Source organism: Dromaius novaehollandiae, chromosome 14 (assembly GCF_036370855.1).
Source record: "Dromaius novaehollandiae isolate bDroNov1 chromosome 14, bDroNov1.hap1, whole genome shotgun sequence".
Classification (NCBI taxonomy): domain Eukaryota; kingdom Metazoa; phylum Chordata; class Aves; order Casuariiformes; family Dromaiidae; genus Dromaius; species Dromaius novaehollandiae.
In genome coordinates this window covers 2,398,357-2,425,770 of record NC_088111.1, presented here as the reverse complement: position 1 = coordinate 2,425,770, position 27,414 = coordinate 2,398,357, and the positions used below count along the sequence as shown (strand labels likewise).

Here is a 27,414-nt window from a genome sequence, read left to right as displayed (position 1 = left end):
TGTTAAGCAGCGAGGAAGACTACATTGCTCACTCGGGTGAGTGCTGCAAGTCAGAGCAAGTGAGGAGCTGCTCTTAATAAGGCTGCCACAGCCCATTTTACCTCTTGTGATCGGGTTTTGCATTCGTAGTGCAGGGGGGTGCGAGCAGGACCTTCCTCAGTGACGAAGAAGGAAGGCTTAGAGTTTCCCAGAAAAGCTAATGTTCTTGGTGAAGGCAAATGTTGGGAAACGACTTCCCTTGCACAGGAGACTGGACTAGTTGCCTAGTCTCTCGGTGCTGTTTCTTTTGGGTATGCTGCTTTAGCATCTTTATTGAAAGATGGGTGACCAGTTTCTTGGAGTGCTAATAACGACTTAATTCACCCCAAAAGGGGTGGGTTTGTGCATTTTACATTTCCAGGCAGTGGGCCACCTTGAGCAGTGATTTGCCCTTCGTGCTTTTGAGTTGCCTATTACATAGTTAAATGGTTAGGCAAGTTTTTCACTCCTTGAGAGCTGTGTTTGGAAATTCAAATGTTTGAAATAAAGTCATGAGACATAAGTCCAGGAGGTTGATCAACTGAGATTTTAATGACTTTGCTTTTTCTTCATTTTGTTTTGCAGGTATTCCTTTGGTAAGTGAATATAAATGAGAAAATCTGCAGTAGTAATTATTGGTGCGTTTGTGGGTATGTAGTTTTTACATTACTCTAGCTTGCTTTCTTTCTCTCTCAAATATTTAAGCTACAGTTGTCTTTATTCTCCACCTTTCATTGAATTTCTTTCTACCTGCATGTTCTTAAGGAAAGGAAAACTGGGATAAAATCTGTAAATCGAGACTGAAGGAAACTTGGTGGAAAGGTTGTGTAACCACCACCAGCATCATTTGGGGGTGAGGGATGACATTAGGAATGAATAGTTAAATAAGTGTGGGATTACAAAGTGAAGCAAGGTCTAAAAGACAATTCCTGGAGGGGGGGAAATCGGTAAGTCCCAAATTCTAATTCTGTTTCCACCAGGGGTATGTGTTAACATCAAGAAGCTCATACTCATTTCACTTGTTTTCCCACTGGCATGCGGTGCAGGTATTATTCTCTCGGAGGCCTGGGAGACTGATTAATATTTGTTACAATGCTTTGCACAGATTTGTTTTTGTTTCAGCGTTAAGTATTCCTACCCACAGTCAGATGTCTAAATGGAAACTTAGATGTCCCAGTAGAAAACTTGTTCCTCTTAGTAGAAATATTAGGAAAACTGCTAGTATGTATTTGATTTTCTGGGAAGTACTGGCATGGCATAATCTCCCAAACCAGCCTATTTTTGACTGCTATGTAGTGCCTTCTCACCCTTCCACCTTGGCGCTCGATCTGTTGAACGGGTCTGGTGGAGAGGCATGCTTTGTCCCTGTGTGGATGAAGAATAGGTTCGTGTTCCCAAGCTGTCACTAGCCAGTCACAAACAGACATTCGTTTAGCCTAATATAAGGCACTAAAATAGTTAAAGCCATTTGTGTCTATGCGTTATTGATGCCTGCAGAACTGATGACTGAATATTCTTCCCCTCCTGCAAGGAATTGCACCCTCCTCCTTGTTTACTGATTCATCATCTGCATAGGCTGTGAGTGGCCTTACCACTTTGGTGTATCTGGGATCACTGAGGAGATGCTTTGCCAAATGGAGAAGCGGAGGAGTATGGAGAATTGTTTGTACTCCTGTGTGTTTTCAATAATACTTCCAGGTCTGGTGTGAATCTTTATTTTAACCAGCTGGACTGTACAATATGAATACACACTTTTGTTAAGTTCGTGGGGACACCCATCCTAGCCTTAACTGAAGTAAGTCACATCCTGTGTGTGTTTTCCACTTTCATTGATGGTTGTAGGAAAAAGTGCTTTTCCCAATTGTCTTTTTTTTTTCTCCCCCTCCTTACTTTGGCCTTTCTTTGTCCTGGCTGCAGAGCCACCCGAAGAGGGTTAGTAGAGTCCTTTGTTCGCAGTAGGGTCTCTCCCTTCCTTGTTTTTGGCTTAAGTGCTATTTCTGAATAAGATGAATGAGATGTAAATCTTAAGCTACTTTTGTTAGAATACAGGAAAACCACAATATTTTTGTTATAATATAGCTGAAACAACAACATTGTCATCCATTGCTGTAGAAGTACATTAAATATTGCTGAGCTCTGGAAGCCTTATTCTTTGGTAGCATCTACTTCAAAGAAGGATCTTTTTAAAAAAAAAAAAAAAAAAAAATTCCTGGAGAGATCTTTGTAAATGCTGACTGTTTCCTATTCCCCTCCAGGAAGTGTGCTTTTTTGATACATCTTAGGATGGATTTTGGTAGCCTCTATTAAAACTGCAGGCTGTCCCTATGAATTTTAAAGAACTCCAGAGTCTGGAAATAACAACAAGCTGTTAGGCCAAATGGGATCAACTGGTATTGCCACAGGTTTTGCTCTTTGCTCTTGCTGCTGTCAGGTAACAGTTATTAAAAACACCCCTCACTTCGGGGAATGAACTGTGAAACAGCCATGCGATAGCTTTCACAATGCAAAGCACAGGCTTGCATTTGACTATTTATCTGTAAAAGGTGAAGAGGTGCTCGGCAATGCAAATCCCGTAACGGGCACTGGCCTGGAAATTAGAGCTGTGCTGAAATTAGTTGAGTTGTAATAACTTCTCGGCTTTATTTATTGTTGTTCAGATATAAATTTGGCTTTAGATTTAGTGTGGCGTGTTTTAGGGAGCTCGCGGTGCTGAAAGGACCGGGCTGACCGCTCTGGCACCTGGGCGGGTTTTACTGGATCCCTCCCTGCGGACAGGCCCAGCTCAGGCGCGCCAGAGTCCCTGCCAGCGGACCGGAGCGCGTGCCTTCGCGGGGCCTTTGCATGCCCGTTTTCTGCAGGTCGGTGCTCTGCCGGGCTGTTAAGCGTGGCCTCTCCTCCGGCAGGACTGCTCTTTGGCCGGAGGGGTCTGGATTGATTTGGTCCTTCCTACCTGGGCTGAGATTGCTGAGAGTCGTGATGGATGGAGCCGCTGTGTCCTCACGGAGCACACCTGCAGGGCCAGAGGCCAGGTCCTCTGCCTGGGAAGCTGAGCTTTCATGGTGACTTAATCCTAGATCTCTGCCCTGAGCTCTGCTGTCCCGAGGGCTTTCCTCCACGGCCCTCTCTGTACGAGCCCTTAATGGCCTGTCTTGGGGAGCCCCTTTCTCGGTGCACGCTGGTGACCCACCGTGAGCCAGCTGACCCTGCTCGGCACCTTTAGGCCTGGCTCAGCTCCAGCCAAGGTGGAGCCTCCCTCTCTCTGGAGGTCACAGCAGTGGTGCAGAGACTTGGAAGAACTGGCAAGGTCAACTCATTATTTTGTCCTTCTTAAAATTAAGGACATCTTTTTCTGCTGGCTTAGAATGGGCTTGAAACTACTCAGCAGATTCATGGATAGCCTTGTGGGGTGGACCACAGCTTTGCTGTTTCTGACCCTTTCTGAACAAGGCTATCTATCCTCTTCTAGAGCAAGAGTTCCTAATGATCCTACTTGTTTCTGTTAGAGTTACCCCCAAGGATGGTTTTTTTTTTCCATTTGAGGCCTGATTTAATGTAGTGACTTTTTTTTTTAAATGTTTTCAGATCACCTCTGTTCTAACAGAGGCTTTAACAAAGAAGTTACTCTTTTACAGTCTGTCTTACCCTCTTTCTTGTATTCTACCTTATTATTGTGCTGAGTAGCCCCAGATATTTGGAAGACAGTTTGGCCTGATGTACGTCCTGAGATAATACAGCAGCGATGCTGGTAGAAGGAGATGCTGGTGGAGAGCTAAGCAGAGCTGCAAAGGTTGTGTGACTTGTAATGGGCAGCTGTGCCTGTCTGAAGGATAAAAATCCAGCTGTGGTGTGGGAGAATGATGCAATCGTTCTGGGAGGTGCTGACTCCACGTTGTCCTCTTACATGGTCCTTGGATACCTCTCAAAGTAGCGATTTTGATTCCCAGCAAGGAACACGCAGACCTGTTAAAAGACAGAAATGTGGCTGTTTGATGATCCCATTGATAACTGAAAGGTAAACAGAAAGAATTGAGGAATGGCTGATCTTATTTGACTTGTGATGCACAAAAGTGGCTTTAAACAAAGCCAAAGCAAATGTTTCCTTAGGGAGAGTTCCAGAGGACCTCGCTTCTAGGCTCTTTGTGGGCCAACAGTATGGACAGAATCGGAAGTATATTTTAAAAGCAAGAGTGATAGTTTTGGTTTTTAAACAATGACCTTGTTAATTTCTGTAGGGAAAGAGGACAGTTAGAAGTTCACCAAATATAGAATTAAACTTGTAATTTTTCCATCATCCGTAAACATGGACTTAGCACATACATTAGTTCATACCTAGACTTGCCCCCAAATTTTATACTGCATCTATTATCTCAGAATTTAAGATGAACCATGTTTTGATTAGAAATAGAATGAAAAGTTGAAAGCCGAATGTACATAATTCTCCATTACTTGTTAAATCCTCACTCTTTACTTCAATGCAAATTGTTCCAAGGAGGATTTTCTTTTAAAAGGTCTTCAGGGATCTTGAATTTTAGATGTGCATTGACAGAAAGTGAAATGGTAGAGTGCACAGCTGGGGTTCTGGCTTTTGCTGTTCAAGACTGAGATGTTTTTCCTTTGTGAGCGTGTTTCTGAGGAAGGGCCTAAGCTTTCCTATTTGTTGCACTAGATGAGTATCGCTGGGGTTGTGGAAGAAGAGGGGAGTGAGCAGAAAAGACTAAGGTCAAGCTTCACTAGTGCAGTTCCAAAGCTCAGTTTAAAAGCGTACTGCAGTTTACTGAGATGGGGATGTCTGGGCTGAACTTGCCCCAAACTGAACAGCTTGTTGCTTCTGACCCACCTCGAGGTTGCGTGAGTGTCAGAGTAAGAGTTCACCGGGGAAAGGTTTGGGGTTTTTGCATGGTAGCACGTAAGTATTGTGCTAGCCCAGGGTGGCATTTGTTCCTTCGGTGGCTTACTGTACGTGAGGCACGGGGGTGAGGAGGGACAGAGAGACATCAGCCGTAGGACGTGGAGGCTGGGTTGGCTCATGTTGTTCCTGGAGGACTTCACGTCCTGTTAACAGCATGAGGCCGTGGACCGGCAGCACGAGAGTCCCAGCAAGCCCCTGGGAACCGCTGCCGGGCTGGAACACCCATATGGCCATACGCTCTTATTTATCCTCCCCCTCCCCGCGATGGGAGGGACCGGCTTACGGTTGTTCCTTTTCCTGGCTCATATTGTGATCTGGTGTTCCTATTTCTCGTGCAAGAGTGGGAAACTTTTCTCTCTGTCTTATTAAATCTATTTTTCAAGCTGTCACTTAACCAGGTCTAGTGACAGAGTCGGATGTTTATGTGGCCCTGGACACTTGAACTCTGGTGTTTTCAATCACAACAGCACCTTTTGCCAGCCGTTGTGAATTAAATACTCCTCGTGACCTTTTACCCTCGCCGCTCTTAAATTCATGCTTTAAAAACAGCTTAATGAGGGGTTTACTGGCCCAATTGGAAGTTTTTATTAAAACCTATTAGTGTGCTAGAGTAGCCTGCCTGAAGGAAACGATTAGCCCAAAGCAACTAAACTCGGAGCTGGCCCCTAGCCACACCAGGTTTTCACTAAACTGTTTCCAGACCCACGTTAACCCTAGCACTGCAGCTTGCATGGTATTCATATCCTCCGGTTTAATTTATAGCTTGTCTGATTCTCTACCCAGCCTTTCCCCATGTTCACGAAAGCATTTTGTTTTAATGTAATTAGACCTGCATTAAGGGGCAACATGCCTTTATCCAGGCCTGGCTTAGCTGAGAACCTAAATTAAGTAGAAGTGTTCCCCAAAAGTCCAGCTGGGGAAGAGCTTCCCTACACATCAGGCTTGGAGCCCCCTTGGACAAACCCGAGATGCTCCCAACCGAGGCTCCGGAGAGGAGCGTTGTGGCATCAGGGATGCAGCCGTGTTGGCAGAGGACCACCGAGGTTGGACGTGAAGATGTCTATGTGGAGAACCCAGACCTGAGGTTGCACCCAGGAGCAGGAGGGTGAAATTCTAGCTTGCATCTACTGCTGACTTGCTGTTGAATGTTAGCCTTTTTGTAAATTGGTGATTTGTTTTCAAAGATGCGATAGTGATTCTTGTCCATCTTAAAAATAAATTTTATAATGCTGCAGAAGCCCTGTAGGCCTTCTCTTCTGCATTCCTGTGCTCATGTTTCTGGGCAGCTGACAAAAGCCAGCCAGAGCTCCTGCTTCACTTGTTTAGAAAATTGATACAGTAGGTCCATGCCCCCAAAGCTGACATTTCACCAGCACTTTATTAGTATTCTGCTGCCTCCGTGTGCCTGGCCTGCTTGTCCAGGCTTCCTGCGGTCTCCTCTCTTAAACCATAAGGTCTTTGGAGGAGGGACTTCTGATGCTGCTTTCTTCAAGTGCAATACCTTGCCTGTCCAGAGATTTCAGGAACTACTGAACTAGAAGCATGAAATAACACAGGACTTGTAGGCTCTATTTAACGTTTTGCTGGTGGTTTGCATTGTTGCCAAACTGATGAAATGGCTGTCAGCTTGTTAATGGTACGTTCTCCAAGCCCAGGGAGTCAGCGCTGTGGATGCTGAATGCTCTTGTCAGGCTTTATAGTTTTTCTTGTTAACCTATAATCAGGGAAGGAAAGCTGAAGAGTGAGACATGGACTCTAATTTGCAAGACCTGGAAGAACCTGGAAAGAAGCCAGGTTCCCCCATAATAATATTATAGATAGTAAATATCAAAATTGTTTAGAAAAAACTAGGTAGTTGCCAGCGTACCCACTGGGGGGTTGCTGTTCAAATGACAAAGTTTTAGGTTCTGTGATGCCTTATTTCAGCTTAATTGTGATGTTTTACTTTCCATAAAGTGGCCTTCCATAAACCAAGCACCAAACAAAAGGGAACGTGGTCCCTCTTCACACCAGGCGTTTCCTGAGTGTCACCTTTCTTTATTTTTGCACCCGGCTTGGGAGGTACCTTTTAAAAAGAATGTTTAAGGAAAAATCTGCCATTAAAGTTATTACTGCAAAGTAGTGCCTTTGATTGCAGCAATTATGCAAATGATTTTAAGGGATAAAATACTGCTTAACAAGGCCTGATATAAATGGTGGTGCTGGAATGAGTGCAAAACTTTTTCAAACAAGATATTTCTGTGTAAGTAATTTTCCTTCAGCAGTTTGCCATGTTGACTGGATGTCGACCTGTGTAACCGATGATTGGCCTGCGGATGTGATCTTATTTTCTCTTGATCCAGGAATGTAAGTGGGTGGAATGGGAACGCTGGGCTTGCAGAAACCGGGAAACCCTTTCCCTAAGCAGATTGTTTCTCTGCAGCTCTTGTGACTGACTTTTGTCCCAGCCTTAATAAAAAGGAAACAAACAAAAATGCTTTTTGCAGGCAGAGATTTTCCTAGGGAAAAGCCGAGTTGGGTTGTCTGACTAGCGAGAGCGGAGCTCTCCTCCTTCTTCCCCACATTTCAGGGACTGTTCCTAGACCTGCTGCCCCTTCTGGGGGACTGAATCCCACTCCTTGTCCCTTCTGGAGCGTTTTCACTGCTCAGGACGTTAACTGGTGTATCTGAGTCCTCCTGCATAACCCTAGAAAAATAGAATTTTCCTCTGAAAAATTACTGCTCCAGGTTGGGAGGAGGTCTTCCGATATTTAACTTCTCAACCCCCTGAAAAAGGTCAGGGCAGGAAGGACATGTCGGTGGAGCAAACACCGTAATCTGGTCATCTTCAGAACACCTTGATGCATCGCCAAAGCTAAGTCAAGTGAATTTGTCTTTCTCCCATATTAGTATTAAAGCAGAGAAGTTAGAGCACTTTCTCCCGCAGTTTGGAAAAACATTTACCGTAATTAGAAGAAGGGGATCTGTTGTTGGTCTGGTGGAGAGATTTATCTCCTATTTCAGAGCCATTGATTGTGCAAAATGATTGAGCAAAATGATTGTGCATTTCTTTTCATTAGTGACGTCTCTGGTCTGCTTGAAAGCCCGTGTTGTGGGGAGCACAACCATGTGGTGGTGGTTCTGACAAGCTGGAGATTCTGACTAATGAAAGCGTAGGTACGCACGTGTTTTACATCTGGGCGTCTCTTTGTAGCAGGAGAAAGGCAATGCTGCAATTAACTTGCCGTAAGTACATGAGAGCAGGTCCGCCCTGGGCTGGTTCCCCTGCACGAGTTACAGTGCAGCCACTTGTCCTCCTTATCTTGCCCTTGCACCTCCATGATCCGCTGTCGTGAGCTTATGCTGGGTTTGGGTTAAGCCTTCCCATTAACCTGAGACTTTGTGCAGTGTTCCCAGTTGCAGCTTCCTGTGCAAGAAGCAAAATAAGACTAGGGTTAATAACGGCCAATTGTTTTTAAACCAAGAAACAAGAGGCTTCCTAGGACCCTTTCCATAAAGGGGTGGCTCTGGACATCTTCAGGCCTTTGAGGAGGATTTGGTTTATGTCCAAACATCCCGGCTTGGACTGAGTGCTGCTTGCTTTGCTGAGGTTTAGCCCTGTCTGATAATCGCCTGGACAGGGCACAGCAGTAATCGGACCGGGCAGCCCAAACGCAATACCCACCCGTTTGGGGGGATTTAAGGAGGTCAGATTTAATCACCCAACTGGAGCGTGGCCAGGGGAGTGGGATTAACTCCCCGCTCCTGCGGGAAAGGCTCGGTTTTGTGTGCCGGTCGGATGAGGGGCCCCGTCCGGCAGGACAGCGCTGCCGGGACGCTGCTCGCGGCACGGCTCGGGCCCCCTTCGCGGCAGCGGTGCCCTCCGCGGAGCTGCAGCCGGGTCCTGCAGCGTGGAGGAGTCTTGGCCGGGTGCGACGGCTCTGCCCGTGCTCGGCTCGTGGGGTAGCAGGACGCTGCAGCAGAGGTAAGGACTGGTGCCAGCTGTGGCACGAATCTCCCCTCTGCAAAAATTGGGGCAAATTTTTTAGGCAAGGCTAGCATCACAGTGTCCAGGAAAGTTGTCCCTGTCAATACCGTCCTAGGGGATTATTTTTCCCCCTTTTTGTTCTCTTTAGAAAAACAGAACAAAAGTCAGACATCTGTTTGAAACAAGATTTTAAGGGAGCATCAGCTTTTTTATGTCCACACCTCATTTAGGGTTACTGTCTGTGTTTTCTGCTAGCGTGATGCCGCCTTTCTGCCTGTAATGCTCGCCTGCGTGTTACCATGCCTAAAGGTTCTTGCCCGCGCTGCTGATCCGTTGCTGCTGCTGAGCCTCAGCAATGCTGCTGCTGTTTTCATGGCAATATTTGCCAGTTGTCCAAAATGCCACGAGTCAGTGTAACCCAAGCACAGTGCATCTACCTGGATTTACTTTGTAGAAAGGAATCTGTTCTATCAAATGTAAGTGTTGTGATCCAAAAGGGCAGCACGAAAGCATAATACACCTGCAAAGTGGGAGATGGTAAAGTGTGGGGTTTTTGTTTTTTTTTTGTTTGTTTTTTTTTTCCCCTCCCTTCTCTCTCTAGTGAGGAAGACTAATTGGGGAGAATCCAGTGAAAACAGTGGATTAGATCCATGACAGTGCTGGCCTCAGCAGACTGACACCTCTCAGCAAGGGGCTGTTTAAATTCATTGTGATATTGCCAGGCTTTTGATGGAAGGAGGGTGAGAGATGGGCACAGTTGTCTTCAAGGCATGTTTCGATCAAAAGTTCAAGTTTGGCATGGCAGAACAAGTGCTAGTTTTATTTTTCTATTTTTCTGAAGTTAAACCCTGATGCGCAGAATAACCTTTGAATAATAATAATAAAATCTGAATGAGGTCCAAGGAACTGCTGGAGGTTTTCTTTTTGTTTTTATCTTCATTAATCACATTGTCATGTCTAATGTGCACCTGACTTATGTTTGTCTGGTTAACCGTTCAAATGCCTGTTTTCTTACCCAATATAACATTATGTAAAAGTTTTACAGCAGTAATTTATAGAGGATGATTATAGCTCCAAATGTGAAGTTTGAGAGCCATTCTTCTCAAGGACGGTTAGGACTTGTCCCTGGTTAGGTGTTCCCGAGGTAGCTGGTAGAATTGCAAATTAAAGGGCCGAAGTTTTAGGATTTGATACCTCTGAGCAGCAAAAAGAAGCTGCATGTTGATACCTGAGGAAGCTCAGTGAGAGCTGGGCACTAAAGTTTGGGTGCTTTTTGAGGAATCTAACTCTAGGAGGATAGTCTGCATCCTTCCTTCGTTCTGGATTTGATCTGGAGCGCGGAGGGTTTGGAATGACGTTCTGTAGGTTTCAGATGCTTTCCATTAGCAATGTTTGATGTACAGAAATGCACCGCAGTTGGGTCACATTAAAGCTGTGGTCTAGATCTCATGTCTCGTTTAATCAATCATAGGATCTATAAAGCTCTTTCTATGGAGGATCATAGGTAAAAGTGCAACGCACCCTTAATGTCTCTCTGTGCCAAATCCCAGGTGCGCAAATACAGATGTGGAGAGACCATTAGCAGCATTGCGCTGGAAACGGCATTTCGGAAGGAAGAGCATCGCAGTATTCCTGCCTGCTGGCATCTGGTATTAACCTTTCTTTTGGCCAAGCATTGAAAAATGGTGATAATCCAGGGACTTGACCAGTGAAACGAAGGGCCGGTTTTGGGACGCGCGTGCTAGCGTGCCCTGAACTAGGCTCTTTGTCTCCTTTTCCTTGCTGGGAGGAGGCAGAGGGGTAGTGCTGTGTGATGATTTTTTTTTTCCTTTGGGAAGCTTCTTTTTAAGGGTATTTATTTGACTGTTCAACGCTACTTTGGGCTAAAGAGGTTAATGTATTTATGCTGGCAGTGTCCCTTTTTGAAGCCTGTGTGTTTCTTCACAAGTCTGTATTTTGGAGTTTATTGCGTTTTCTGGGGTCGTTCTACGTAGGAAGACGGGGGGGATTACTGGCGTTGGTTAATGGAATGAGAGAGACAGGTCAAGTCTGATCTTCCTCCGAGTGCTGGACCCCTTGATCTCCCCTTAGCAGGGAACAAGCTGTCACTCTTCATTGTCTTTGCAGAAAGTGATGCAAAAGTAAGTGACCACATGAATGGAGCCGGCTAGAGACTTCTTGTTGCTGTTCCTTTGTCCAAAAATGTTGTTTCCTTGAAATGGAAATTTTTCTTGGGAATGCACTAGTTTGGACGGCTTTCTAGACCAGACAAATGAAGTCACCGTTTTTGAAACTGTTGAAACTTTTTGTCTTGTCATTTTTTTTAAATTGGAAAAAAAGATGTTTCGTGGTTCAGAGTGTCTTGGTGTATAGAAATTTAGAAATCAAGTGTAGTTATAACAAAAAGTGCTCTTGTATTAGTGTGTTTGCACATGCAAAAAAATGGAACCATGCAGCACCTCAGAATGAAATGAAGATCAAATCTGTAGGCTTATTAGCAACCAGAAATACTATACTTCCAAACCGTTTCCTAGACCAGGACTTAAACTTGAGCAAAGTCAGAGTGATTTATGTGCAGAAAATGTTTAATGAGCTTGCATAGTTTTACACTTAAGTCTTTGCAAAGTTAATGGTTTTGGCTGAATTCTGAGCATCATCTGAAATCCAAAACTCGGGACAAATCCTTTCAGGAAAGATTGTCCGAAATCTGAAATGAAAGAGTGGGTGTGCAAAGGAGAGACAGCTCTGCCCACCGAGCTGTGGTGAGCACTGTCCTAGGGGAACCTGAGCCACGGAAGTACCGATTTTCTTACTATCCAGAAAATACCTCATCCTTGTACCGTCAATCTGATTAAGTTTGTTTGACGTGCATCTGCTGCAACTGGGAGTTCTTGGAATATCTTGTGTATTTTAATATTATTTGTGGCCTCCTTGCATAGGAGCTGAAGCAGATGCATCTGCTTGCTACTGAACCGCGTGCACTGCAGCAGTGTTGTGACTGCGGTGCCTTTATTTCCTTAAATATTGTGCTAGTCCCTGAGTTTCAGTTTTACATATATCAGTTTTGATTTACAGAGAATGCCACATAGCAAATGCTTTTGACTACCTCCTCGTTGGATCCACCATGTTCCCTTCAACTCTTTTTTTAAATCATTTATTTATTTTTAGTCTAGCGAAATAATTTTCTCATGGGTTTCTCTTCCGTTTCTAAACTGGATGAAACCGCAGTGCGAAGCCATCCTCTTCCCAGTCGTATATAGGAAGTGAGCATGAGCCAAGGTACATATTTTATGTTAGTCCAGAGAGATAAGTGTCAGGGTTTCAAAGCAAATTCCACCCTGTAGTTTCCAGCGCTGAAATCTCCTCTGCTCTACCTTGGCTCTCGAGCCTCCGTTCAGAACAGTCGGTGCTTTTGTTGCAACTCTTGTATTTTTATATTCTTTTGGGGGAGAGGGGGAGATAGTGCCTGTGTGCGTGCCCAAATATCTGCCCGAGCCATCCGCTCAAGGAAAAACTTCACGTGTCAGAAGAAAGGATGGTGGCGGACGCCGCGGCCCTGCAGGAGTGTGTGCTGCAGGCGTGATGCCGGCGGCTCGCGGGGCCGGAGGAAGGAGCTAACGCTGCGCTTCAGCATCCTGCGGAGAGGGCAGAAGTGGCTCCGGTCTTCTTGCAGGAGAAGACTCGATACCTAAAGAAAGCGGCTGCTCCCGGGGGTGGGCCGTGGCAGGGAGCGGGAGCAGGCCGTGGTGTCCATGGGGAGCAGAGGAGCGGGGACAGCAGCCCCCCGGTGCCACCCACACTGGAGGAACCGGCCCCCCGCCCGTGGGTGAGCAGCTTCCAGACCTTCATGTAGAGCCGCTCCGCGAGGGCAAGCGATCGCTGTTCGGTTAAGGCACAGTGCCTAAAACAGCAGTGTTTTAGTAGTGGGATTTTGATTCCTATCCTATGCTTTCAGGCTATTAGGTGATTAAACCACCATTAAAACTGGACTAAACAGCTCCAGGCTGTAGTGGAGCAGGTAGCTGAGGTGTGCAGTTACTTTTGATTTACCATTTATCGGGAATATTTATCAGGGAGTCGATAGGGAAGAATTTTCTGCTTTGTTTCGTGCTGGCCTGAGCCACGCTGGATCGTGTCCGATTCAGCAACGGGACTCGAGCTCAGCTGCAGGGTTTGCGGGATGGAGCCCATCGCTGATGAGCTTCTGCAAGCATCTCGCATGGCGGGTCGCAGGCCGAGCCGCGGGGCATTGCACAACCCTGCTGGCGCTGACGCGGCTCTGGCTGGCTCGCTGCGTGGGCAGGTTGGGCTCGGATCTGCCGGCCGAAGCCCGTGCGGGGAGATCTTCCCAGAGCGTGCGGGCAATGGCAGAGCTGGGGACGGATTCTGGGTCCTCCAGCTCCGGTCTGGTCCGCTGTCACCATCGGCCACCTCGTGCGGGTATTGGCTTTCCCAGCGCACGCGGAGGTGGCACGCGATGGAGAGCGGAGTGACCAACGGGTACGGGGGCAGGAAAAGTGATCCTGCCATTCTCCAAAAATACGATTTTTCTGTTGCGTGGGAGACATGAAAGAGCAAAGATTATTTCCCCACCACCACCACCTTTCGGGGGGATTAACATGCTATGCAGTAAATAGGTGGTGAGCAATCTGGGTGCGGGGCAGGGGTGAGAATTTAGGAAGGCTCCTTTTGGGGAAAGGAGCAACGCGAAAGGTGGCAGACGCAGGCTGGAAGGGACAGGGGGACCGTGCTTGTCCCTTGTCCCTGCTTGCTGAGGTAATGCTGTTGTTTCCGAGCCGCCGTGCACGGCAGCGCTCGGCTCCCCGGCGCGACGGCTCCGTCCGGCCTCGCAGCTGCGGCAGGGCTGCTGCCAGCACCGGCAGTGGCTGGCCGCGGTCAACGCTGCGCGGCCGGTTGTCACAGGCGCAAACACTGGCGGGGTTTTGCCTGCGGTTTGGTAAACACCGGGGCCGAGGGCCGGGTAGGAACCTGGAATAGCTGCAGTTCGCCGCGGTCGGGGCCGCCCAGCTGCGCGGGGCTCCCTGGCCGGCTGGAGAGCGCGGCCGCAGAAAGCGGGTGCCCCGGGCGGTTCGGTGCCGCCTGGAGACTCCTAAAAACTGCAGAAACGGGAAAGGGCAGCGGGAAGAAAGGGAGATGCCAGGAAGGGGCATGAAGGGACAAAGCAAAGTTGTAGCTCTTCCCATTTATTCTCCCTTTTGTCCAGCTTTAAATTGCCTTTTTCTCTCTCTCTTTTTTTTTTTTCTTCCCCTTGCCATTTGGCTGATGAATAAATTACATTCTCATTTACATGGTTTATCTCTTAATATGACCTCTTCTGGCTCATATGGCGTATTCGGCTTTTAAGATAGACATGCCTGATAATTAATGGCCGAGGAGAGGAAGAGGAGGAAAAATTTTGTATTCAAGACAGAGCTGTCAGAAAATACGGCTGTAATAATTGACATTTACGTAGCAACATGAGTGCCCTTATCCCGAGGCTCCAGCGGGAAACGAAGCCTGGAGCCCATCCGGGGATGCCCGAGCCGGGTGGGCGCCCAGCTGCCCTCGGCCCCGCTGGGAGCAGAGCTGGGGCCGCGCGTTGCCCAGGTCCCAAATCGCCCGCGTCGCGGCTCACGGCAGCAGCGTTGCTCCACACCGATTTCCACACTCGTGCGTATCTGCGGGCACGCAGCTCTTTGTCCTAAAACGCTTTGCTTTTTTCCCCCCCAGTCGGCTGCGCTGGTTGTCGAGCCCTTGGGAAGGGAGCTGGAGCGCTGTCAGCGTCGAGAGGCGTCCCGCTGAGGTCCGTACCGCGGGGCGGGTGAGGCGGAGGCTGAAGCGCCCTTTGGGTTTAACACACACACCCCCAGACGCAGGAGCAAGCCTAACCTCGGAGCAAGGATAAATCCCCTCTCCCGGGGGTTTCCCGTGGGCTGCGAGACCGGGGCCGCTTGCGAGCGGCGCTGCTGCTGCGTGCGTGTCGGGACATGGCATGATTCATCGTATAAATCATCGCTCGTGTTTTGTGGTGGTGTCAGCCCTACGGTGCAGCTCGGGGGCTGATTTTATTTAATTATTTTTAAGAACGTAGCCTGGGGCGTGTGTGTCATGTTTGGGAGTGTGGCATCCTCCGAGATCTGCGCGGAGAAAATGGTACATGGATGGTTAAGCAGGGGAACGCGGCCAAGGCTTTCTGGCACACAGTCATAATAATTTATTATAATATTTTCCCATCTGTTTGTTATTATTAAATACGAAGTACTGAAGTTGCACAATCTTACCTTTTGGATTTATGTCCAGAAGAAATTGGTGTACGTTTTTATTGAACACCGTTTAACTCCAGCTTATGGTTATGAACAGCATTTTGAACTTCTCCTCCTTTGTCAGCTTATAGTAAAATAAAATTAGAAAACTCCTGACACATGCCACTCCTTAAGGGTCAGCACTTTCTGTTTGGAAAATTAACCTGTACACGGATATCTTTCTTGAGTGTTTTATTTCACTCCTAAATCCTGGGTTGCCGGCAGCTTCTCTCTGTGCTCGGTCGCGCAGGAGAGCCGTAGCTCTGGCGTTTGCGCGGGGAAAACACGTTTCCCAAGCAAGGATAGTCGCAGTCTGTGCATTTACCCCGATGGGTTTCATTCCTATTTATTTCACCATTTCATTCATCATTTAAAGCTGAAATGCACTTAGTATTCCTTCTCTTGCATCCGTACACTGAAGTAGCTTCCAAGGAAAGTCTTGATTTTCCCGAGGAGGAAATAAGGCCTCGAGAGGAGGTGGGAGGGAGCCGAGACCCTCCGTTCTGGGCAGCAGCCGGCGGGCCCTGCCCCGGCGCCGCGGGCCCTCGCCCAAGTGGCGGGCGTCAGGGTGGCCCGTCCTCTTCGGGGAGACCCGGTGGCCCCGGCGGTGCGGGGTGGAAGCAGCGGTTCAGGTGGGTTGCAAAAGTCTACGACGTAAATCCCGATACGGTACCTCCCACGAGTGACTTTATTTCTCGCTTTCGAAATAACTTGTTTTATCGTTCTAATGTTTCACGTTCCACAGATGCAAGTGTGTGTAAAAGAGGCGTTTGCTTCTTACTGGGTTCTTCTACGTCTGCATATCTAAACCTTTTTTTAAAAAAGTTTTCTCTTTATTATCTGTACTTATCCTCCAGTATAGGCATTTAAAGTGTTGCAATGTGTCATGTTAAAAAGCTACTGATCTCTCTTTTAAATGACTTTCTCGATCAACTGAGCAGTACTGCATTTATTAAAGAGAAGAAGGGGTAATTTTTTGTATAAAAGTTTACTTCACAGGGAAACATTTAGAAATGGCCTATTTTATAGAGTAATTATTTTGACAAGTAATGCAGATGCTTTAGAATTGCTTTTGGTTCCCTGACTGCGTTTCAAATGATTTTTAAGTAAAACTTTTTTTTTTTCCTTTACATCCAGGGATTTATTGGTGCGAGCGTACCAAAACCTCAGGTGTATGATAAATCACCGGTGTAAGCTTTGCTTGTGTTAGGGCTACCTTCACAGATGTTTCCAGTTACCTTAGTTTCAGCCCTCAGCTTTACTGACAACTTTCCCATTAATTATTGAAAGATCACATCAAAGGCTGGATAATTATTTTTATTAATAAAAAGAATGTGTTCTTTGAACAACTGTTTCAGAGCTGTTCCCATTCACTTGCAATTTAAGCATTAAATTAAAGAGTTGCAAGATATTTTCCCCTGCTTTTCGAGAGTATTGATACCATTTTAATGGTCAATCTGCAAGCAATACCCGCTGTTTTGCATTTCAGGATTGGTGTTACATTGCTGAATGCTTACAAACTACCTGATCCCTTGTTGGGTAACTCTTTGCTATAGAGCGCGCACACATTTTCAGCCTGAATTAATAACACTTCAGACTGAGGATGGAAAAGCCAATGATTAATTCATGTGTTTGACTTCATGCACTGAAGTCATCTGGATTTCTTACAGGGGGGAGAGCCGAGCGGGTGTGTAAGTTTTGTGGTATTGGGACATATGTGAATAACTGTTTAATATCAGTTGTCACCATTCTGCGTGATGTTTTTAATGTGGTTGGTTTCAGTGGCTTCTATAAAAATATAAAAAGGTTTTTCTTCAAATTAGAAGCAAAAATTCTAATTATATGCTACAGAATATGCTTGCAAGTGAATTTGATGTCACACGGGTGGGAAATGCACCACCCATGTTGCAGGCAGCATAATCGCGCTGTGCTGCCTTGCAGTGTTTTGGGGGAGGAAAGAGGAGAAAGCCAAGTCTTGCCATACACCATATTATGTTATCATTAAACTTCTGAATCCTTCCAACTGGCAACTTCTCACTGGAACTGGGGGAATAGTAATATTTGTGGGAAAACATGTTTCTCTCTTCCCCTCCTTTCTTTAACACGAAGGCTTTGCAATTTTTGCAGCTGGTTTAGGGAAAGTGGTGTGATTTTGGAGTTGACTGTAGATAAATGTTTGTTGGAATGCCAAACCCCTGTCTTTTGTCAGAAAAGCAGTGATGTAGGATCCACTAGGGGACAAGAGAGTCCTCTCACTGGGGTAACCCAGGTCAGGGCTGGGAAGAGAAGATGCTCAGGAGCGGGATGTCTTTAGTAGTAAATGGTTGTTAAGAGTTGTATGAAGTAGGGAAAGGGCAAACGATTTTAGAAATGCATTCGGGGGGCGGGGGGGATCTTGCCAATTAAACTGTTGGATGATTTGAAATGAAAGATTGCACCCCGCGAGTGTGTTTTTTTTTTTTTTTTTTTTTATGTTCTTCTGGCTGGAGGAGAGGAAAGACAGGACTGGATTCTGGGTTGTCCTTTTATTACTATGTTTTGTTGCTGACTATAGTATGTAGACATGAATAAAAAAGAAATGTGAGGCTTAAAATATTAGCTATTGCTCCATAAAGTTATTGTGTCAGGAGTTTCAGGATTCATGGATGTAGTGGCAGCAGTTGTCCAGACGGTGCAGTTGGAGGGGACAGGATACCCTGGGACAGAAATAATTAGTGTGCTTAATTCCTTGTCAAAGGAAAACGGTTTGATGGATGGGGCAGAAAATGAGGAGTCAAGAGACTTGCAGTTTTGAACCTGCTGGTGCTGCCATTACCCTCTTCCCTTGAGCAGGGCGTTTCATCTGCATCGCTCTGGTGCCTCCAGCACTTGGATCCTTAACGTTGTGTCATGCGAGAGATGGAGGGCGAGGAAAGGCGGTGGTTGTATTCCTGGAAAAGAGTAACTGGAATTCCCAGGCAGCTGCTTTCCTTCCTCCTACGCTCGGGTACTCCCGGTTTCCAGGTGCTATCCTCTACTCTGTGACATTAGTGTGAAACACTGCATGCAGGTGTGGCAATAGCAGCAGCTCCTGTCTGGGCCCTTGGGTCAGAGAGGACCTGGCCACCTCTCAGCCAGCCTCCCGGCATCACTTTCTGCGGTCTGAGTACTACAGTTTTCATTAAACCAAATCGCTGTTTCTAGGCAGTTTATTTAATTTTTTTGACAACTTGTTGTTATGTGGTGAGGGGCTTTAGGAGGACTGGGGACGAGCTGCACCTGTGTCACCTTCCAGGCAGAGGGTGTGAATCCAGAGATCATCTGGTGGAAGCACATGGGGAGAGACCAGGTGTAACGGAAAATACGACGACAGCCTGGAAAGCTTAGGAAAGTGGAAAGCTGATGGCTCCCCGAGCTCCCCCGGCTAAGGGCAGGGACGGGAGCCGTTGGGAGGTGGGTATCGGGAGAGGCCCGTTTGGGACCAAATCAGTGCTGGTCCCAGTGGTGGGACTGCCAACCGCTGTGGGCCTGGAGGAGGGGATTATGCATGGAGGAGGCCTGGGAATCATTTGTGCTAATGGAAGGCTGGAAGGCTCTAGCTAAGCGTAACTTGATGCCAATCATCATTTCCAGTGAGGAGGATTATAGCACAAAGCTGCCTGAGGTGACGGTGGCAGAGGTGGTAAACTGAGGCAGTGGCCCTGCCCGAAGCAGACTGGGAAGACCTGAGACTTCGGCAAAGCACGCAGCGCGTGCTCGGTCTTGCATAGTCAGTTGTGAAGAGTGCAATTATGTAGTTACTTCACCCTGGGTAAATATAGATTTCAGCTAGCATGAATTTGAAGTGAATTTTGCAATTTTGGGAACATGTATCTGTTTTAATTTCCTTTCCAAGCTGCTTGATCGCTCCCTTGATACTTCTGCCATCAAATTATTCTCCTGACAGTTGAGTGTGACAGCTTAGGTCTCTCAAGTATATTCACTCCTGTCCCAGATGGATACGTGCTTAGAAACCGCTTCAGAGGGGGACATGTGAGGAAAGGTTGCAAGAGCAGGCGCAGTCCTGGTTGGTGGTGGCATGAAGGGGAGAGAGGAAGAGCCCAAGCCCCAAAATATTCCTGTTTTCCTTCAAGGTGTATTGCAAAACTGTCCTGATCTGAGAAGTGCTCCGTGAGGGAGTATGTGCAAAGTGTAAGCGCGTGGCAAAGCGCAGCGTTCCCTAGGACCGTCTCTAGCACCCAGTTTAGGTGCGCGCGGGTGCAGGCTCCCGAGGCAGGCGATGCAGATGCCTGGTAGCTCTTCTGCCCTGAGACCCGGCCTCGGGGCAGAGAAGATGCAGCTCGGCAAGGTGCTGTCACCCAAACTCCCTAACTGTGCTGTATGGAGAAGGATTTACACCAGGATCAGCTATCCCATGCCGGATGCCAGGGCATCCTCACGTTTCCCTGTGCAGCAGGGGACTGAGGCAAGGCAGGAGGGAGAGGGCTGAATCATCTGCTTCGAGTATTGTTTTCAGGCTGCTTAGGTGATCTAGTTGATGAAGGGGTTGATTTATCAGGAAAAAACTCCAAGTTTAGATGAACTAAGAAAAGCTGTGAAGTGGCCACGATTTTTTTAAATTTAAAACATGTCAAACAAAGCTGCTTGATTTCTGCGTAAGTGCCCAAACGGGGTTTAATGTGTTATAGTGTAAATGCTGATGGATGCTGACCACGTGGTGCTCGTGTTACGTGTGAGCAATGAGTCTGTGTGTTCTGCACAGGCGCGGCCCTGAGTCTGAAGCTGTAAATGATGGAGATTTTAGGAGTATTAATATCTAAGTCACCTTTTTTGCAAAGTTTGATCCTGACTTGTGCCTACCTGGCACCTGAGCGTGGTGTGGCGTTGGAGACCTCCTTTCCGTGGAAGGGCCGTGCAAGCTGTGATCGACTGGTCCTTGGGCACCTCCCAGGCGTGAATGTCCACATGAGGAAGAGACAGAGGAGAATCCAGCCTTCCCGTTCATTTGTTTTGGTCATTTAATGACTATGAGCAAGCTAGATCCCAGCCATGGTTTCTGAGATTGATTTTAATCAATATTTGAAGGCCAGTCATAGCAGCTCACTTCCCTGCCGGGGCAGCTGGAGAAAGTAGTTGCATCGGTGAAGGCAGTTCTGTCCTGCCAGGGAAATGCTCGTGGGAGAGTTTCCTTTCAGGAAAACATCCTTGGAGGAATATTTTCGTTTTTACCTTTTATTAGCACTTAATGAGATTGGCTGTTCAACAGCAGGCAACAACTCTGCAAAATAGCCAGAAAACAAAGGAAAATACACATTATTTTCCAAAAGTTGGGGCAGATGAGGCAAGACGAATGTAACACATCCCAGCTGGGATTCTCAACCATAAAACTAGTGCATGGTCTTCCCAAAAATAGGGTGGCTCATAACTTCTAGGACCTGAGAACCACGTTTTCCTTCAGACAGTGTTAACAGGAATCATTCTGCTAGTGGAAGACGTGCAGTTAGTGTTGGTTAACCTTGGCTGTATCATTAACAGTGTACTTCATGTGGTGGTTCTTAATTTTATTTAATGAAGTTTTAGGGCAGCTCCAGACCTATCTGCTGAGAGGTATCGGAGTCCTCTTAATGGGAAAATGGGTGTGAAACCACATCCAAGTGCTCTGTTTTCGTCTCATTTCAAAGTTTTCAAAACAAAAATAACGTTACTGAGGATTTTATGCCCATACAGAAACAGAGGCAATGTTGGAAGTTTCCATGTTACTTTTATGTTTAAAAAAACCCTTTTCTTTCCCCCCAAAACTGTGCTTTAGGCTTATAAAGATGATGGAAACTTGCAGGTCGCGTATCTTTCCTTTTAAGCTTAATTCCCGTGGAAGCATGAGCTGCTGCCGAGCGCCGTGGCCCAGCGGCTTGGACGCGGATGGGCCGGAGGGCGCTGGGGCAGTCGGCGCGGGGCCGAGCGCCTCCAAAACCTGCCCCGGGGGGGCTGTGCCACGTGTCCCAAATCTGTATGCCCACGCCTTCAAAATACACAAATAAAAAAAAAAAACGTAATTGCAGGCATTAACCTCGTAAAAAGATAGTGAAGCATCTGGGCCCTGTGTGGGCAAAATCACGTTTTTTCGCTTAAGGACGCTGTTTCTGCATCAGTGACGCTCTGGCTCCTACTTTTGGCTGCTTCTTTTTGGATGTTTTTCCTCCTCTTTCCCTTTTTGGAAGTTTTTCCTCCTCTTTCCCCCACCATTTGGCTTTTTTTCTCTCCCCCCCCCATCCCCGGAGTCGAGCGGCGGAGGCGGCACTGCTGCCCCGGCTTTGGCTCCGGGCAGGGCAGGTCGGCGCGTTTTAACCGCGGCCGTCTTTGGCTTTTGGGGCTTTTGGCGAGTCGTTTTAAGGTGCATCAAGGTATAACCAACCCGTTTTCAGGCACAGGAAATAAAAGGCCTAGAAATGGTAATTTCGCATGCCCTTCAGGCGTGCGCAAGTTAAATATTTGGAATATATTAATGCTAAATAGTCTGTGTTGCTAAGTCTAATTTCCGCTGAAGGGAAGCATGTTCATATTTATTTTAAACCAATAAAGCTAAGCAGGGTCATTACTATGGATACTTTTCTCAGGCCGGGCCAGTGACACCTGTATGGATTTAAGCAATGGAAGCCATCTGTGGGGAGGAAGCGGGGTTGCCATGGTTCCCCGGCGCTAACAAGGACCATGACAAAAGCCGCCCGGGCTCCGGGGTCAGGGCGGTGGGCGCCGGGGTCCCGGGGTCGCTTCCGCCCCCGCCGCGCGCTTGGGGGACGCTGGGGACCCCCGGCCTGCCGGGCGACCCGCCACGGGCCCCGCGGCTCGGTGCTCTCCGGGCCCCGTCCCCGCACGTCCCCCCGTCCCCACGCGTCCCCCTGTCCCCGCGGGCTGCGGCACCCGCCCCGGCTCGATCGGGGCTCGGGAGCAGTTTGCTGCCCAGCCCCAGGGAGCTGCGCCAGGCTGGCTTTACTAAGGCTCCCTTATTTCTTTTTTTTTTTTTTTTTTTTAAAAAAAAGGATTTCAGTGTTTCTTTTAGAACTATCATAAACAGTTAAAACAACTAAACCGCAGCTGTCAAAATAAATAACTATGCTTTGTGTCGCTCTATCTCTTTGTTTGCTTGCGACTCTGAAACTTGCTTATTCCTAAAAATGGAATCCGCAGTAATTCTAGCAGCTGCTGGTTCCCATTAATAAGGGTGTCTGTCTCGCGGCCGCTCTTGCCAGCATCTAAGATTTTGAAGTTTAACAAGTAATATCTATACATGTTGCAAGGAAACGTAGTGATTGGAATGTTAATAGGAACAACGTTTGGTGAATTCCCCATCTGGCTGTTTTTCAGCATCACGGTTAACCTGATTTATATTTACCATTTTTTATCAGCTGAAGTCTAAAATTTTATTTTAAATGCATGTTATAACTGTATATCTACTCCTGTTGTTTTTGTAAGTAGTCAGCCAAGCTTGTTTGGTCTCGTATTTGATGTATGTGAAAGTGTTGTTTATCCACATGTCAGAAAGGAAGTAAAATATTATGAAAGGTTCAGAAAGAAGCTCGAAGAGTGACCTGAGATCTTAAGGCTCATGTTGGTGTAGACTGACGGGCAGTTTGATCGTGGTGGAGAATTGCAATGGTAGTCGAAAGAGCAAAGGCAAAACGCGAGTCAACGTTTGGGGCTGTCGTATGGCAGAAGGGTAGGTAAAACTGCGTGGTTTTTAATAGGTTACTTAATTAGAAAACTGGGGGGGTGGACAGGTCATCGTCTGAAGTCTGGGCAGGAGGAGTGCGGTGTGCTGATGGCCTTTTCTCTGTTTAACCAGGCCATGGGAGGCTCCCGCGGAGGCTCCGCGGCCTCTGCTGCTCTCTGCCAGGCAGTGCTGCCCTCATGGGTCTTCCCTCCCTTTCTCCCAGGAAGCCATGGATTGATGGGCTTTAAAGATGTCCCAAGGATGGTTTTCTTGGCTTTTTTCAAAATGAATAATGATTAGAAGAACACAAACCTCTCCAGCGGGTAGGTCTTGTTCCTGATGCTGGGTAAGTTGTCTATTGGACATGGCAACAAGTTAGCTAGGGCGGATGGGCCTCGCTGAAGCTCTCGTGTGTCCTGCAGACTGTTCGTCAAACCCATCCCTTACCAATGTGGAGGGGAAAGCGTTGCTGCGGCTGAAAATAATTATGTCAACGTATTTCTGATTTCTTTTATTGATTATAACTTTCTGTGTACTATATGACAGCTCAGTTGTTCCAGCACTGAATTAAGTGCTTGCTGATGTAGTTAATCTTTCTTTGTATCAACAGCAGAATTTCAGCACTCGGAAGGGCTGGCCCGCAGTCAGGTCTCCGAACACCAGCACTTCTGCTTGTTTATGTATTTGCTCATCCCTTTGTACTGTGCAGGGAGAGAACAACTTCCTAACGCAGTTGACTTCTTGGCATTTCTCCCGTAATTGCCAAAAAACTGCTGCTCCCTCCTACGTATCCATCAGATCTTCTTAAAATCAGATGGGTTTTAAAAGCAGCTTTTTGATTTCCTGAGATCCGCATTTGGTCTTCCTTCCTCCTGCTCCCTCTTTCTTCCTTTGTTCTTTGAGGTTAAAGCTGTGGGTGTCGAGGTCCCGTTAGTCATTTTGGCCATTTCTGAACTCTGCGTGTTGAAAAATGCCTGGATTGAACCATTCCTGAGTTACAGCAGACGGACACTGCTGAAGCTTCAGTCAAGTTAGCTGAGTTACTTCAAAGTGAGGTTGCTGCGCTGAGTCTAGCTTCCTTCTGCTGGAACTGAGACTATGTCCTAAAAATGCAGCAAAACTGGTTTTCTTATCTAATTCTAATCCTGAAAAATAGCCTTCACTCTCAAAAGAGAAAATCCCCTTTTAGAATCAGAAAATTCATGTTATAGATACTGTAGTGATTTTGTCATGCTGGCTTGTGTGAACAGTGGCCTGCATTGGGGGGGGGGGGGGGGCGGCTTCCTTTTTTTCCTTTCTTTTGGTAAGGATTTGAGTGTAAAAGATGGTGAGGGAATATAACTGAAAACTGTAAGTGTGGGTTAAAGTAGTTTCTGGAGTTCCCCAGCACCAAAGGAAATGGGCTCTGCAGTTCTCTCCCTCCTGATGACTGTTGGCTCCAATATTGTTGCTGTTTTATTAGATGAGCGTGGTCGGCGGGATCGGGGCTGTGTAAACACTCGGTCTCGCCAGGCTTTGGTTGCCCACCTGTTACACGGCACTGATGATCGCTCCCTGCGTTGCTGCCCCATGTGCAATTGCACGTGGAGGAGTGTTGGTCATGCCAAGTGGTGAGACCTTGGCCGTGGCCAGTGGCTTTGGCACAGGGGGAAACTGAGGCCTGTGCCCATTAACGGATATGCAAAATTGGGCTCTCCGTGGCTTTCCTGTCCTCCAGCAGGATGGCTTTTCACATTAAACCTAAGAGCTGGGCGTAACCTGTTCGTGGTCTTCTCGTTGTCAAGATGACACCTCCATTATCACTCTTTTGAGCCCTTGGTGGTTGTGGGGTTGGATGGGTACATCTGACTGGAGATTAATGAATGATTGTAGAGAGGACACTGGGTTTTTCCTCCCCAGTACACAAGCTGTCCTTTAAAGGCAGTATATTCAAAAAAAAAAATTTAAGGAGGGGGAGAAAGCTCTAAACAACAGGTCCAATTCAAGTTGACTCTGGTCTGCAGGGGAAGCTGGATGAGGGAGTTGTCCCTTGGTCAGTATTTATCATCATGCAAAAGTTGGTGTTAAAATGTGTGCTTGCACGAGGCTAAAATGTGATCTCTTAAGGGCAATGGGAATCTTGCCTGATACAGCAGGAAAAATTTGTCTAATATGCTTTTTATTTTGAGACTTGCTCTGTGTCTGCTAGCAAAATAGCTGGCCAGGTGCCTTCATGGTATTGGTTTTAATTTGTTCTTGCTTGAAGTGTACAAGCGGGAAATGATAGTTTTGAAATGGTGAAGAAAGCGGGCTGGTTGAGCTGTTAGGCTCCTATGTTGCCATGCTAACCATGTTAGCAGCTGCTAATGGTTTCTTAAGCTGCCAAAGCAGCCTGAAGATAGATTTAACACCCAACAGACACCTGTTTTTAGCAATTTAGCTCTGCAGGCACATGGCACGATACTGCAGGGGTCCTGTCTATAAAGAACAGATAAAATGTGTTCAACAGGTTGCTTGGGAAGCTGGAAATTGCTGGCTTTCTAGTTCATTTTAGGATTTTCATGATACAGAGTAAGGAGGAAAAGCACAGTAAGAAAGAACTTAATCTGGAAGAGATGAGCATTAAAGTGATTATTTGGTATTTCAAACTCAGCTCTGTCTTCCAAAGCCCTTGGTATCTCTACGTCAATTAAAGGACCCTCGTTCCCTTTGTCCTAGTGTCCTCTCACGGTTCAAAGTGCTTTGCAAATGGGAATAAGGTGCAGTTTCTCCCAGATGGTTGGGAGCTCCTCTTCCATGTCTGAAAGAGTCCATCTGTAGCAAGATCAAGCTGCAAAATGACCTTCCCAGCCATCCTAGCCCTGAGGCAGGGTCAGAGTTCCCGCTCGCTGATTCCTGCATTGCCTTCCTTAACTTCCCTGAATGACTGCTTATCCTCAGGCCCCTTCCCACTGCTCCACGTGCTGCATTTTTCCGCCTGCCCCTTCTCTTGGTGCAGCTCATCCACCCTGACCGCAGAGACTCCAGCCGCTGCCAAAGCAGAGCAGAGGGTCTCTCCCTCCCGATCCCTGCTCGTGCTGGTGAGATCATGGCTGGCTCAGCTGCAGCAGTTGCTTTGCCATCCCGAGGGGCTGGAGAGAATGGCTCGTGCGATATGTGTAGGTCAGCTCAGAGCCGAGGCCTGGGAACTGGGAGACCCTCCCCATAAACCTCGTCTTGGCACTGGGAACACCCAGGGCTCCAGCAGCTTTGGTGGGAGAGTACCTGGGGGTGCTCTCGGGGAAGGACCAGGCCCTTGCTGGGAGAAGCAAGCTGAGCTAGGGAGAGTGCGTTGTGTGCAACAGCGATGGCCTTTTGGCATATCTGGATCATGCCAGAGCAGGATTTCACTTCTGACCCAATCAGGCCCATATCAGCACCATATCATGCTGGGAGGAAGGTGTCGGCTTCCCTGCCAAAGAGGGCTGAGAGCCAAGACTCCCTCTCTCTTGCCAATGCCAGACTTCAGAGTCACGACTTCAGCTTCCCAAAGCTTTGCTTGACCCTTAATTGCAAGGAAGGATCTTTTTAGTGATTTCACTTGCTAATTTGGTGTGAGCTTCGTGGAGAGAAGGTGTTGCAAATGTCCGTACAGGACACCTGTATACGCCTCCCTGCAGAGAACGGCACTGCACTTGCAGAGCTCCGTATGGACCAGCTCAGAAGTGAGCAAATAGGATTTCTTTACATGAAATGGGTTTCAGGCTTTTTCATTGGCATAGCAGGGATGTGTATAATAATCACTGGTTCCTGAACAAACCCTGGCTGTTTTGGTTTGGTAGATGAGGGTTCAGTCTTTGCCATTTTTGTCCTTTGCGTGTGTTCTGGTTTTACTTATTTTCTCTTAAGCCAGAAACTCCTGACTCTGCACTTGGCTGTGCCATCAGCTATTCTCTTCATGTGATCAGTGTGCATTTCCAGAGTGAGAACTCACCAGAAGACGGTAACTGGCTTTTAGTTATATCATGAACTTCAAAGAGATCAACAGAGAAAGGATAATTGGAAAGAAAATCCCTTCCAGGTTATAACTATTTGTCCCAGGAACTGGAGTTCCTTAGTGATGATACATATTTTCCCTTTTATTTTTCTAGCGCCATGGGAACCTGGCAGTAGATGGTCTCTGCTGATATGTGTAGCGTATACCTGAACCTCAGCTCAGGGGAGCACAGAAATCATGATATTGGATTCAAACCAGTGATCCATCAAGACTTGTTTCCAGCAGCACCGGAGCCAGCGGCTTCAAAGGAGAATAGAGCTCGGCAGTGGGCAGGTTATCGGTTTCACAGGGAAAGCGTCCCTCAAAGACTCCCATCAGCCAGGGATTGTTCTGCGCCTTGAGGCTTTTTTGTTTCAGTCCTTTAAAGTCGCTTTCTTTTCTTCCTCTGAGAATTGGTTGAGTGGGAATTCATAGCCCTTGCGGAGAACTCTGCTGTGCCCTAATGCAATGTGGAGCACCAATATTAAAGAGCTCCTATCATCTGGTGGTGGTGGTATCGCTTTGTTTCTTGGCCTC

At 47.2% G+C, this 27,414-nt stretch overlaps 1 protein-coding gene across 6 annotated transcripts in view; it reads left to right on the top strand.

The window, feature by feature from the left end:
- LMF1 (lipase maturation factor 1) overlaps positions 1-27,414 on the top strand; it is a 231,306-nt gene that overhangs the window by 26,067 nt on the left and 177,825 nt on the right. For all 6 annotated transcript variants that reach the window (XM_064520068.1, XM_064520067.1, XM_064520066.1 and 3 more), the window contains exon 3: positions 604-614. In XM_064520068.1, coding sequence (XP_064376138.1) covers positions 604-614 — 11 coding nt within the window. The remainder of the gene's footprint in view (positions 1-603; positions 615-27,414) is intronic.